This window comes from Psammomys obesus, unplaced genomic scaffold, assembly GCF_907164565.1.
Source record: "Psammomys obesus unplaced genomic scaffold, mPsaObe1.curated_primary_1811, whole genome shotgun sequence".
Lineage (NCBI taxonomy): Eukaryota > Metazoa > Chordata > Mammalia > Rodentia > Muridae > Psammomys > Psammomys obesus.
In genome coordinates this window covers 2,369,213-2,382,541 of record NW_026585698.1, presented here as the reverse complement: position 1 = coordinate 2,382,541, position 13,329 = coordinate 2,369,213, and the positions used below count along the sequence as shown (strand labels likewise).

General features: G+C 41.1%; 1 protein-coding gene across 2 annotated transcripts in view; it reads left to right on the top strand.

The window, feature by feature from the left end:
* The window catches only part of Tet1 (tet methylcytosine dioxygenase 1), a 66,300-nt gene that overhangs the window by 47,356 nt on the left and 5,615 nt on the right, over positions 1-13,329 (top strand). Inside the window, exons 6-9 of one of the 2 annotated variants that reach the window (XM_055598854.1) lie at positions 5,946-6,157; positions 8,597-8,747; positions 9,053-9,148; positions 12,432-12,521. In XM_055598854.1, coding sequence (XP_055454829.1) covers positions 5,946-6,157; positions 8,597-8,747; positions 9,053-9,148; positions 12,432-12,521 — 549 coding nt within the window. The remainder of the gene's footprint in view (positions 1-5,945; positions 6,158-8,596; positions 8,748-9,052; positions 9,149-12,431; positions 12,522-13,329) is intronic. The other variant, XM_055598855.1, reaches the window with a different exon arrangement.

The following is a 13,329-nucleotide window of genomic DNA, read 5'->3' as shown; positions in this document are numbered from 1 at the left end:
GAGGTCCTGCTGGCTAGTACAGAGCAGAGGAGGCAGGCCTCAAGTGCTTCACGGTAGCTTCTACTTAGATGAAATAATTATTTCGAATCTGGGAGGTCACAGCTGCTCCACAGTGTGTGACACTAACCGGAACTAGACTGTGCTGGCTGGTCCTAGGAGTCAAAGGCCGAGAAGATGGTCTGGGAGGTTGCTACTGGGGAGACTGTTAGCTAAAAGCTAACAACGAGGGAGTCCCGGGGTCTGTTCCGTCCAAAGTCTGTTGAAGCAAGACACTAATCTATGGGACCTCCAAGGCTGGCTCTGCTATCTAAATTGTACCCCACCACCACCAGACAGGGTTTTTCTGTGTAGCTTTAGCTGTCCTGGACTTACTCTGTAGACCAGCCTGGCCTGGTCTTTCACAGATCTGCCTGCCTCTTCCTCCCAGAGTGCTGGGATTACAGATGTACACCACCAATGCCCGGCTCACTGAATTTGTTGAAGGCTTAGAAACTGTAACTTCATTCACCATTAATCAAGAATAGTTCTTTCATTTTGAAAGAGTCCAGATGGCCCTTACCCGCCTTAATGATCTAGAAAGGATCAGATTGTCAAAAGGGCAGGGAACCCAATGTCTAGCAACAAAGGAGTGTAGCATCAAAATATGGTTCATCCATGCCATAAAATATTATTCATCAATGAAAATAAATGAAAAGATAAATGTGCTCTCTGTCCTGCAACTGACTATAGTCAGGCTGACCTCAAATTTAAAGATATGGCTGCTTGCCAGGCTGTGGTGTGGTACATGCCTTTCATCTCAGCACTTGGGAGGCAGGTGGATCTTTATGAATTCGAGGTCGGCCTGGTCTACAGAGCAAGTGAGAACAGCCAAGGCTACACAGAGAAACCCTGGCTCAAGAAAGAAAAAAAGGAAGGAAGGAAGGAAGGAAGGAAGGAAGGAAGGAAGGAAGGAAGGAAAGAAAGAAAAAAGAAAAGAAATACAGTGGCTTTAGAGGACCTGGCATTAAAGGCAAGCAACACCACTTCCAGCCCAGAGAGAATTTTTAAATTACCTATCTACCTATTTAGTTGTGGTTTGAATATTGCATCTAAGACCTTACCACATGCCAGACAAATGCTATGGTATTGAGACACAGGTACACACTTGAAAATGTTAGCTTATAGCCAGTGGTGGTGATGCACAGTTTAATATCAGCACTTCGGAGATAGAAGTAAGCAGAGCCTGGTCTACTGAGTAAATTTCAGGACAGCCAGGGCTATACATTGAAACCCTGTCTCCAAAAAAACCAAAGTTAACCAACCAACCAATCAAACAAACAAACCCCAGCTGTAGATGGGATTTGATTGACAGAAGGATATTGAGAAGGCTCAGCAGATTTATAGCATTGTGCCTCAGTTTCCCTGCCGGAGCTAGAAATTGAGGCATTGTACATACTAGAAAGTGCTGTTCACTGAGCTATATCTCCATCCCTCAGACTATAGGCCGGAACCCCTGAGGAAAAGGTGCCTGTGCTCATCGGACCCTTTCTCAGTCACTAAAAGAATAAAGGGGTAGTTTTGTCACATGCAGCATTTCTAGAACCATAGGCATGGGGGCAAAACCCCATCCCAGTGTTCAGGAGGCCAAAGCAGACAATTCCAAGGCCTGGGCCAGTCTGTACTATGTAGCAAGACTCAATCTCCAAAATAACACAGTGCAAGATGTTTTGAGACTCTGTTAGTTTCATAATTGATAGTGCACTTTAGGAAAACTAAGTCTTGGTTTTGGCTCGGTGTTTGTAAGAAGGGTGACCGTGAGTGTGCGTATATGTCACTCATTTGGATAGGAGAGGAGAACGCAGCTTCCCTCCTCTTGCTTAGGAACCAGAGGAAGTTTGCTATTTGGTCCACCTGTCTCTGGTCTTCAGTGCCCTGGTTAAAAGGATGCATGGCCATGTCCAACTGTGTGGTGCTTGGTGGGGATTAAACTCAACATTCTTGTATTGCACAGGAACCAGGCTTGCTCAGTAAGACCTGGGACTCCTGGACCCCAAAGCAGACAGACAGACAGACAGATAAATAGATAGCTACTTCTGAAGTAACAGAAAAGGAAACCTTTCTCTTCTCAAGTCACATTGCCGTTTGGTTCCTGTAATATACAAGTTGACAAATCCTGTTAGATACTAAAGAACAAGATTTGATTTGAATTTCACTTTCTCAATTTTAAGAAGGTCTGATAGAGCTTGGGCCTTGGGTTTCTCCTGCCTTTGCCTCTAATAAGCATGCTTTATATATGGTTAATTTAAAGTCTGATAATTTATTTGCTCAGTTCTAATTGAATACTATCAACTTTAGGGTTTGAAATATAACTCTATTGGACTTTGTGGTTTTTAATCATTTAACAAGTGTTTGTGCTGGCCTCTGGCTCAGGCGCCTCAACTGCTGCAGTAGAACAAACAAACAAACAAAAACCTGAAACAGTGGAGAACATTCTCTGTGCTACTAGAGAAAGGTTAAAGAAACTTATCAGTGTGGGTCTGTAATAACCAGGAGCTGGTTTTTCAGTTAACCCAAATTCACTAATTATGTCTATCTTTTTTTGCGTCTTTGCATATGTTTTTGGCCTCATGTAGCAATGCTTGTGGATGTCTTTGGACTCCTGTTCCTCTTGCCTAACCTCTAAAGTGTTGGGATTACAGGTGTGTTAGTTATTTTTATGAAACTGTGTTCGTTTCTCTGTTAACCCAGCTATCATATAAATAACTGAGACTCTTTTATATTTGTTTAATAATAAGCTTCACGACACAATAACTGAGCAGATATTACTGTATTCTTAACCCTTTGTGCTAATTTGTTTTTCTCCCAGCATACATCCCAGGATACTTGCACTTTGTAGCTTTCCTGCTGAGCTCTCTCTCCTGATGCCACCTGGGCCTCTGCCATGACTGAATCCCCTGCTTCCTATCCTCTAACTCATCCTCCCCTGGATGGCAGGAAGTCCAGCCCTATTCTCTCCCCTGCTCAGTGATTGGCTGTAAGCTGTTTTATTACCCTATCAGGGGACCCCTGGGGAACAGAGTTTATACAACACTAAGAACAGGAGATTCTCAGAGCAAGGCTTGCAACCAGATATGGGGGATACAGAAATCAGCATTTGAATTACACAATAACCGTATGCTTACAGGTGTGTGTTGTACCCCCATGCCCAGCTCAGACATTTTAGAAAGCACACTCACTGTATATAACTAGCACCATTTACAAGTGTCTGCGCCTCGATTCCTGGACTAACCTCTGGCTAAGGGTATGGCTCTGTGATAGGTTGATTGCCTTCATCCCACTGCATCCTCGATACAGTCCCTACTACGAGAGGAGGGAGAGTGCATCTGTAACCTCAGGTGGAACTGCCTGACCTTTGGCTTTGTGTTCACGCTAGAGTTTTGTTGGCAGTCTTCAGATCGTGTGTAATGTGCCCAAGGTTCAGTTTCTTCCTATTTTGGTATTTTGTATCTTGTTCTTTTTAGCCTTTCTGTTGGGATTTCTTTTACCTTCGTATTTGTGAGGGTGGTGTGGAGAATATGGTAGGGTATGGGCTTGGGTTTTTTTGTTTTTCCCTTTGGCAAAGGATCACACTTTGGCTGGTACATGCCAAGAAAGTACTCTACTACTAGGATAATTTAGACAGTTTCCCCTAGCTGGCCAGGAGCTTTATAGACCAGGAGCACTGGGATTAAATGTGTATGCCACCAACCCTAAATACATAATGGTTTAGGAAAAGCCATCTCAGGTGCTCATATATGCGGAACGTCCTTGCTGGTCCTGCCTTCCGGATTTTTACATTTTTATATTTATATACAATGTACATATAATTTGCACTTTTATTATTAGTGGACATCAGTGATTGGCTGGGTGTTGGTGCACATATTTTGTGGCACGTGTTTGTTGGCAAGAAGATAGCTATAAATAGCCAATGCTCTGCAACATGTGAGTCCCATGCATTAAACTCTCAGTCTTGCCAGGGTCGGGTAGTGGGGGCACACGTCTTTAATCCCAGCACTCCGGAGCCAAAAGCAGCCTGGTCTACAGAGTGAGCTGTAGGACAGCCAAGGAGACACAGAGAAACCCTGTCTTGAAAAACAAGAATACTCTTAAGTCTTTCGCTCTTGCTTGTTTTGTTTGTTTGTTTTTAAGTCAGGGCCTCACTGTAGTTGTGGCTGGCCTGGAGCTCCTACTAAAGAACAGGCTGGCCTCAACTTGCCTCTGCCCTCCACATGCTAAGATTAGAGTCATTCTCCGCCACATCTAGCTGGCTGTCAGTGTTGATGGTAGGCTCAAAGCAAAACTTAACCCTTCCATCCCATCTCATGAGGACATCTACATGATAACATTTATTATTATTATTATTTATTATTATTTCTTTGATTCAGGGTCTCCTCTATATCCGAACTAGCTTCAAACTAGATGTGTAGCCAGGGATAATTGTGGCCTTCTGCTTCTCTTGCCCTCACCTCAGGGATGCTGGGCTTGCAGGCATGTATTACCCTATGCTGGGTTTGTGTGCTGTTGGGGATTGAACACAGATATTCATGCATGCTCGGTGAGCACTCCATCAGTTGAGCAATGGCCCAACCAAAAAGTCTGAACATTTTACAGTGCAGGTCATTGAAGAGAGAGGAAAAGAAAGCCACTTAAGGGGCAATGCAGAGAGCAAGAGATAGTTTTACCAGGAGTAATATACAGGTTGCAGAGAAAGAACACTGGTGAAAACAGAACAAGAGAATGAGAAGGAGCCAGGAAATTTTAGCAGATTGCTGCAGATAGTTTGAGGCCATCAGAGCAATTCAGAGGCCGAGATAAAAGTCAATTGAATAAGTCAGCTGGGGCCTGGAGGGATAGCTCAGTGGCTAAGAGCACTGGCTTACTCTTCCTTAACGGACTCAGGTTCAATTCCCAGCACCCACATGACAGCTCATAACTGTCCATTAGCCCCAGTTCTAGGTGATCTGACACATAAAATTAAATTTTTTTTTTTTTTTTAAGAAAAGAATAAGTCAACAGGGAGAGGAGTTTGACAAGAACAGTTGAGTTGAACCAGCCAGCTCAGAGCTCAGGAAGAACTAGAAAGGGTGAGCTTATTGAGCAGTAAGTCTCAGAGGCTGAAAACATTCTAGGCTAGGCTAGATTGTATGGAGGCTAGAAGCTTCCAGGGCTAGGCCTAGGTTAGCAGAAGGAGGCAGTAAGCCTCCCAGACAACAACTGAAACAGGCAAATAAAAGTTCCTCTACAGGTCATCTTCTCCTTGGATCATTCCATTTCTCTATTAACTAGATTAATTAAATTAATTAAAATCAAACAGGTTTCTTAGGGTTTTATTTGAAGCTCCATGAAACCCGGACAAGTGCCCTGCTGTTTGGTAGCTATAGGAATATTTGGCCTGCAGTATTTTGAGACCTTACACAGTTCCTGACTAATGTGTTTAAGTTGTTTTTCACTATAGACTCCTTAACCTAAAGCAGCTTTCCTGGACATAGTGCCCCTTGGCTGTAGTAGTTAAAAGTCATCATGGGTGACACAGGAAGGCTGTCTAGCAAGTTTGCCTGCCCAGTGTAAAAAGTTGATGACTATAGGTTGTTTCCAGGGCTCGAGGGATGCCTCAGTATTTAAGAGCACTTCCTGTTCTTATAGCGGTCCCAGGTTCAGTTCTTAGCACCCACATGGAGTTCCAAAACTTCATGTAGCTGATACTACCAAGATCGAGTGCTATATGTACCCAGTTAAGACACCATATACATAAATCTTAATGGAAAATTTTTTTCCATTTTATTTTATTTTTTTTATAAGGAGTCTGGGCTATATGATATCCTTCTCAAAAAAGGAAAAAAGAAAAAGAGAAGTCTGGCCTTCCAATGTGTAAAGCTTGTGTAGATGAATACATTCTGTGTTTTTGCTTGTTTGTTTTTCGCCTTCAGGTGATTAGAAGGAGTGGTCCTGAAGAGAAGGTCCTTTGTCTGGTCCGAGTGCGAGTAGGCCACTACTGTCAGACAGCTGTGATGGTCGTGCTCATCCTGCTGTGGGAAGGCATCCCTCGCCTGATGGCTGACCGCCTGTACAAAGAGCTCACGGAGAACTTACGGTGTTACAGCGGGCATCCCACTGACAGAAGATGTACCCTCAATGAAAAGTAATCAGCTCTGCTTTGTTCTGCCTTGACTTTCCCTTCTCTGTTGTGTGTGCTAAATGTGTGCCCACTAAGACTATCGAGTGAAGGACGTTTACATTCTGTGAAAGGAAAACCAGCCTTTACCGGGTGCGGTGCTCCACACCTTCAGAGCAGGAGGGCAGCTCGCTCTTCACAATGGTCTAGGCTAGCTAAGACTGCTAAGTAAGACCTCTTGTTATTTCCTCTTCCTTCTCCATTTTAAATGCATTTAACAGCATTCTGCAGAGCTGGAGAGATGGCTCAAAAATTAAGAGCACTGACTGATCTTTCAGAGGATCTGGGTTCAATTCCCAGTAACTACATGGCAGCTCACACCTGTTTGTAACTCCAGTTCCAGAGCTTCTGTCACCCTCACGCAGACATACATGTAGGCTAGACACCAATAAAAAACAATTCCACTTTACAACTTATTGGGGGTGGGTCTTAGTGGTTGAACTTGGGGCCTTTTTCACCTCAGTCAGCCTGTATACCTATCATGCATATATACACCTTCAAAACCTAGGACATTCTTTTTTCTTTTTTCTTTTTTTTTTTTTTTTTTTTTTTTTTTTTTTTTTTGCATTGTATCTTATCCAACTCCTTGTTAAAGAGTATAAGGAAAGGCTCTTTAGCAGTTCCCTCTTCAGAGTTTGAAGACTTCCTCATACAGTCACTACAGCAGTGACGCCAGTGGGATTTACTCCCATGATTGGTGATCTTTTCTGGCCCAAATGGCTCAGAACTGGTGTCGTTCCTTTTTATTTCTTTTGAGTCTTACCCTGGCAGTCTGTAAGTCTGGATCTTAAGTGATTCTTCTTCATGGCCTGTCACCCCTGCTGACCCTTCAGACCACTGTGAGATAATAATTCAAGGCCAGTCCTTTCTAAAGGGCTACTTTTCCATTTTCTTTTTTGAGGCAGACTCTTAAAAAAAGAGAATACGTAGTAGTTCAGAACTCCCAATTTTCCTGCCTCTTGGTGGTATGAATTATGTGCTGCTGTCCTTCATCTGTTCAATTTCTTGTTTCCCAAGAGTGTAAAATGAATGGCATAGCTGAGTGGTAGATTGTTTGCCATATGTGTTCTGGGTTTAGTCCACTGTGTTGGAATTACAAAAAATTTGTATCATAGTAGTTAGTAGATGACTACTTTATCCTTTAATCTCTTTAAGGATTAAGATTTGCTAATCATTTTATTATGGCTTGTAATAATAAGCATGTCAAGTCACTTTCCCAAAAGTTCATACCCTGTTTAATCTTCTAAATTCATCAATTAGATGAATTTCTTTGTCTTGAGGAAAAAAAACATGAAAATATCCTATCTTAACACTTTACCATATCATTTTAAAAACTGAACATTTCTACTAGTCTATCAAGTTTAGTTTCCTTCCGTGACTAATTTGACCCTTTGGACTGGAATCTGTCCTACTTTTCCTTCTTTCCAACTCTTGCAGTACCTCCTATCTCTCCTTAGAGTCTTTTTTTTTTTTTTTTTTTTTTTTTTAATACAGTATTCTGTCAAAAGAGGGCACCAGATCTCACTATAGATGGTTGTGAGCCACCATGTGGTTGCTGGGAAATGAACTCAGGGCCTTTAGGAAGAACAGCCAGTGCTCTTAACCTCTGAGACATCTCTCCAGCCCTCTTTATAGTGTTATATCATTGTCTTGCCTTTCACATCTAAAATTAAGAAATGGTTTTGATCTGTAAATTTTGTAACATTTTCATTACATTTAAACACTGAGCTGAGGAGTATCTTGTGGGTGGTGTACCTATGTACCTACCTGGCTTGTGGAAGGCCCTGGGCTCAATGCCCAGCACCACAATCTTTCTTTTCATTATTCCTATTGTAATCCTCATAAGTCTTTTCATTAAAACTGACAGGATTGTATATTTACTGAAAAAAAATTATGACTTTGTTATATTAGAAAAAAAAAGGAGCTAAAGTGAACTGGAGAGATGGCACAGAGGTTAAGAGTACTGGCTGCTCTTCCAGAGGTCCTGAATTCAATTCCCAGCAACCCTATAGTGGCATACCACCATCTATAATAAGATCTGGTGCCCTCTTCTGGTGTGCAGGCACACATGCAGGCAGAATATTGTATAAATAATAAGTAAATCTTAAAAAAAAATAAAGGAGCGAGGGTTCAAAGAGGAAATGAAACTATTTTCATTTCTGTTAAAGGATTTTAATTGTGTGCCTTTCCATTGGCTTGGCTATAGAACCTTGAACAATCGTTTTAGTTAAATAAGAATCAAGAATGGATTCAGAAGGAAGAGAACTGCTTGTAAGTTTGAGGCTAGATACAGCGAGGGTGTGTCTTAATGAAGAGAGTTAAAGGCAATAGTTAAATATTATAACCTGTACACACTATACCTGCCTCTCCATCACCTTGTCTAACATCCTGCTGACCATCTTCCAGTCGAACCTGCACCTGCCAAGGCCTCAATCCAAAGACATGTGGAGCATCTTTCTCCTTTGGCTGTTCGTGGAGCATGTATTTCAACGGCTGTAAGTTTGGGAGAAGCCCAAACCCCAGAAAATTCAGACTTGCTCCAAACTATCCCTTAAACGTGAGTTTGCTTTTTAATTTACAGTGCACCGTCTACAGTATGAAACCATGTACAGTTCCTAAAAAGCTTATTGAAGACAAAATTAGTTATTAAAAAACAATCATAAATCAGTAAAATATGTATGTAACTACTTAGATTCTAAATATATCAAGACCTCAACTATTTCTGTTGTCTATGGGTCTGTCTTCCTACTCCTCAACACCAGAGGGCACCATTGTTAAAAGAACTTAGGTGTTATGGGCAGCCAGAGTCGAACAAACCCACTTGCCAACATTTTAAAAACTAAGAAAGTTTCCTACCCACAGAACTACTACAAGAGAATTACTGGAATACGTTCTGAAAAAAGAAGCCGTGTGAAGCCCGTGAAGCCTAGACGGATCATTCCAGAACACAAGGCCCTGGTAAGCAGAGAAATTAGTCAAATGTACTCTTCAGGGGTTTTTTAAGTTGAAGCATGGACTTACAAGTCCTTCTTGTTGAACTGGAAAATGGGAAGTGGGGGGGTGCTTCTGACTGAACAGGTTCAGTGTGGGAATGTTTTGTATTTTATTAGGGCAAAGATTATTCATATAAGAAATGGTGTTTTGCAAACATGGTTCCATTACCTTCACTAACCAGCTACACTTAACTATTATGAGCAAAGTATTTCACCTAGTTATATGTACAAATGGCTTTCTCTAATGCATCAAAATATTTTCATTGAACTTTATTTCTTAAACTGAACATGATGTCTCACACCTGTAATCTTAGGCTAAGGCAGGAAGATCACTGCAATTTCCATGCCAGTCAAGACTTCAGAGTGAAATCATGTTTTAGGAAATCAAACTGAAAGACTAGAGTTCCTGCTGTTTCACTGACTTGCTAGAACTGTATAAGCTGTTACTTGAGCATGGCCATCTCTTCTGCTTCCCAGAAAGCATGTTTTTGAAAGCATAGGTCAGGCTGTGCTCGGTGGTTCACCCTGTAATCACAGCACCTGGAGAGGCAGGGGTGATCGGGTGCCTGTGAGTTCGAGGCCAGCCTGGTCTACAAAGTGAGCACAGGGCAGCCAGGGCTACACAGAGAAACCCTGTCTTGAAAACCAAAATCAAAAAAAGAAAGGAAGAAACCATAGGTCAATCATTTGTAACGTATAGAAATAGAAATTATTGAAAACAAAGAAATAGAAATTATATTGAGATTAAATCTTCAAGGAAACCACATTAATTTAGCACATTGGAGTCAATGCTTTTAATGTAAGGTAAATAGGAAACATCATAAATGGCAGGGGTCAACCAATGTTTATATATCACACTTAATTGATACCTGACAGTAATAACCACAAGAAAAATCCCTATAGTAACTGCAGCTGAAGGTACTTCAGCATAAGTCTCATGAAGGATATTTGCAGATAAGTATAAAACTTTGCTAAAGGATGTACAGTCTTGTAACCTGGAGCAGGATCCTCAGAACATCTGTGCCCCTTAAATCTGGCAGGTTGGGATGGGGAGACGGCTCAGCAGTTAAGAGCATATGTGCTCTTCCAGAGGCCCTGAGTTCAATTCCCAGCAACCTCATGGTGGCTCACAACCATCTTTACTGAGATCTGGTGCCCTCTTCTGGCATACAGGTGTACATGCAGATAGAGCACTCATCTACAAAATAAACAAATCTTAAAAAAAAAATAAAATCTGGGGCTGGAGATGGCTCAGGGGTTAATAGCACTGAAGGTTCTTCCAAATGGTCCTGAGTTCAATTCCCAGCAGCCACATGGTGACTTGCAACCATCTATACGGAGATCTGATGCCCTCTTCTGGCATACGTGTGTACATGCAGACAGAACATTGTATACATAATAAATCCTTAAAAAAAAAAATCTGGCTAAGGCTGGGTGTAGTGCCACATACCTTTGGCACTTGGGAGGCAAAGGCAGGCAGATCTCTGAGTTCAAGTCCAGGCAGAGCTATATAGTGAGATATCATCTCAAAAAACCAAACAAACAAGGCAGTGAGATCTTGTCCTATATTACTAAATTATTTGTTCATGTTATAAAAGGTATTGGCATAACAATTTCTTTTTTATACTTTAATCTTAATACTTTAATGCTAGTTATTCTTTTTTTTTTTCCCTCCCCTTTTGGCTTCAGACTCAAAGATCCAGCTGCCTCTACCTCCCGAGTATTGGATTAAAGGTGTGTGCCACCACTGCCTGGAAATGTTAGTTATTCTTGATAATAAGTAACATTATAACTGCTTATAACACCCGTTGACAGCTGGACTCAACTCAGGAACTGTGAGGCCAGTATAATTGAAACCCCACCAACAAAGGGAAGGAGTTGTGAGCATCAGCTGCTCTGTAAGCCAAAGCCAGGAATTTGGGAATGTCTAGGGAATGCTTGAAAGTGGAATAAGTACACTCCTTTAATACCATCTCTCCAGATCCTTTTATAGTTATGGTTTGGAATTAGCCAAAAGGCTTTTCAAATGGGCTATCTTTAAGAACAGTTTAGCACGGGGTTAGTTAGTTAGTTAGTTAGTTAGTTAGTTAGTTAGTTAGTTAGTTAGTTAGGTAGTTAGGTAGTTAGTTAGTTAGTAACTGTGGTCCAGAGATTGAATGCTTGCCAAGGTTGGTTGGAGATGTTAAAAAAAAAAATGGTGTTTGTTACTCCTGTCTTTTTTTTAATAGCGGAATCAGATGAAGTCAGTTGAGACAGTTCTTCAACGCAAACTGGGAATGTTGGTTTGAAATTTCCTGAGTGTTGAATAATGTCATCAGAAAGATGGCTTAGTGGTAAAGTGCAGTTACTTATCACAGGGCTATCGGACAGATAATAAATAAATCACTCATTCTGACTTTTGACACTGCTTTGCTCATAATAAAACAGGCGCTACTATCAAATGCAGCTTTCCTGATGTGCTGGAATTGCAAGCAAGTCTGTTTAGCATAGATTCTTTGTGATTGTATTAATCATCATCTTCCTTAGTATTTCTCAACTCTCCCCATTTTGTAGCGATTATCAGTCCGTGTGTGTGTGTGTGTGTGTGTGTGTGTGTGTGTGTGTGTGTGTGAAATCCACCACCTCTGAAAGAGCAGTAAGGGCTGGACCATTTCATTAGAGTCTCCGTTGCCTTATTTAAAGATATGGCATCTTTTAATGGAACATTGGCTAGCCTTGAACTCAGTCTTCCTGGGCTAGACTGCCAAGCGTTAGGCTCACAGGCATGCTTATTTTAAATGGCCAGGACAAAATGCTACATAATGTACTTTATGTGTTTTCCTTTCTAATCTTAAAATCATGAGTAGGTGTGTCTTTTATTCTATCAAGAGTATAGCCTTCACTATATAGATTTGTTTGTTTGTTTGGTGGTTTTTGTAGACAAGGTTTTTCTGTATAACAATGTCTGTCTAGAAACTTAGAGATCCGCCTGCCTCTGCCTCCCAAGTGCTGGAATTAAAGGTGTGTGCCACTACGCCGGGCCACTATATAGATTTCTAATGTTACAGTTTCCATTTCAAACGGCACAGGTAGACCATAACAACTTCTAGTGGCTCAGATTAACAGTTATCTTCTGTTCTTCCCATTGTATGTGTGAACTGCATGTCGGCCGCATCACAGAATTATTTGAAGTGGAATTTTCTTATACCTGTGACTCACTGTATTTTAGTATTTTGAAGTTACCTTACGTGGCTTATCTTTTACTGTAGGAAAAAAAGCTTGAAGAGAATTTACAGAACTTGGCTACAGAATTGGCTCCACTTTATAAGCAGATGGCTCCAGTTGCTTATCAAAATCAAGTATGTTTTTTTAGAACCTTTTACAATGACCCTAAGAATACTTCAAATTTCTATGTCAAAAAAGTTATTATTAATAGCTTTTCAAAATTGATCTTAAATATGTGCTCTCTTTTTACAATAGTTGTCAGTTTATGTGCCTGTGTGTAAATACATGTGTAGGCCAGAAAATGAGGTCAAGAATCTTCTTTCAGGGCTGGAGAGATGGCCCAGAGGTTAAGAGCAGTGACTGCTCTTCCAGAGGTCCTGAGTTCAATTCCCAGCAGCCACATGGTGATTCACAACCATCTATAATGAGATCTGGTGCCCTTTTCTAGAGTACAGGCATACACGCAGGCAGAACAGTGTATATTATAAATCTTTAAATAAATATTTTAAAAAAATCTTTAAGCGTTCTATGCCTTTAAGGCAGGGTCTCTTCCCTGACTTGGTTCTCACATATACTGAAAGCCCTCAAACCCAAGTGATCCTCCTTCAGCTCTCCATTCTCCTTGGGATAAGCATCTTCCAGAAACAAGGTTTTCTATATGGGTGCTAAGATGCAAACTCCAGTGTGCAGGCTTGCACATGAAACATCCTTAAACTCTGAGCCCAAATGCTAATATCCAAAGTGTTCAAGTAGAGTTTTCTTATTGGATTTCAAGGGAGCCTCATGTGCTCCTATGTAGCCTAAACTTCACTTTGTAGTCTCACTAATTGAATTATAAGTGTAGGCAAAAGTGGGGTATGTAATTTAGAGGTAATGCTTTGCTATCCTTTTTAGAATCTCCAGAACTGCCCAGAACAATCTGTAGAATCTCCAGAACAAAAC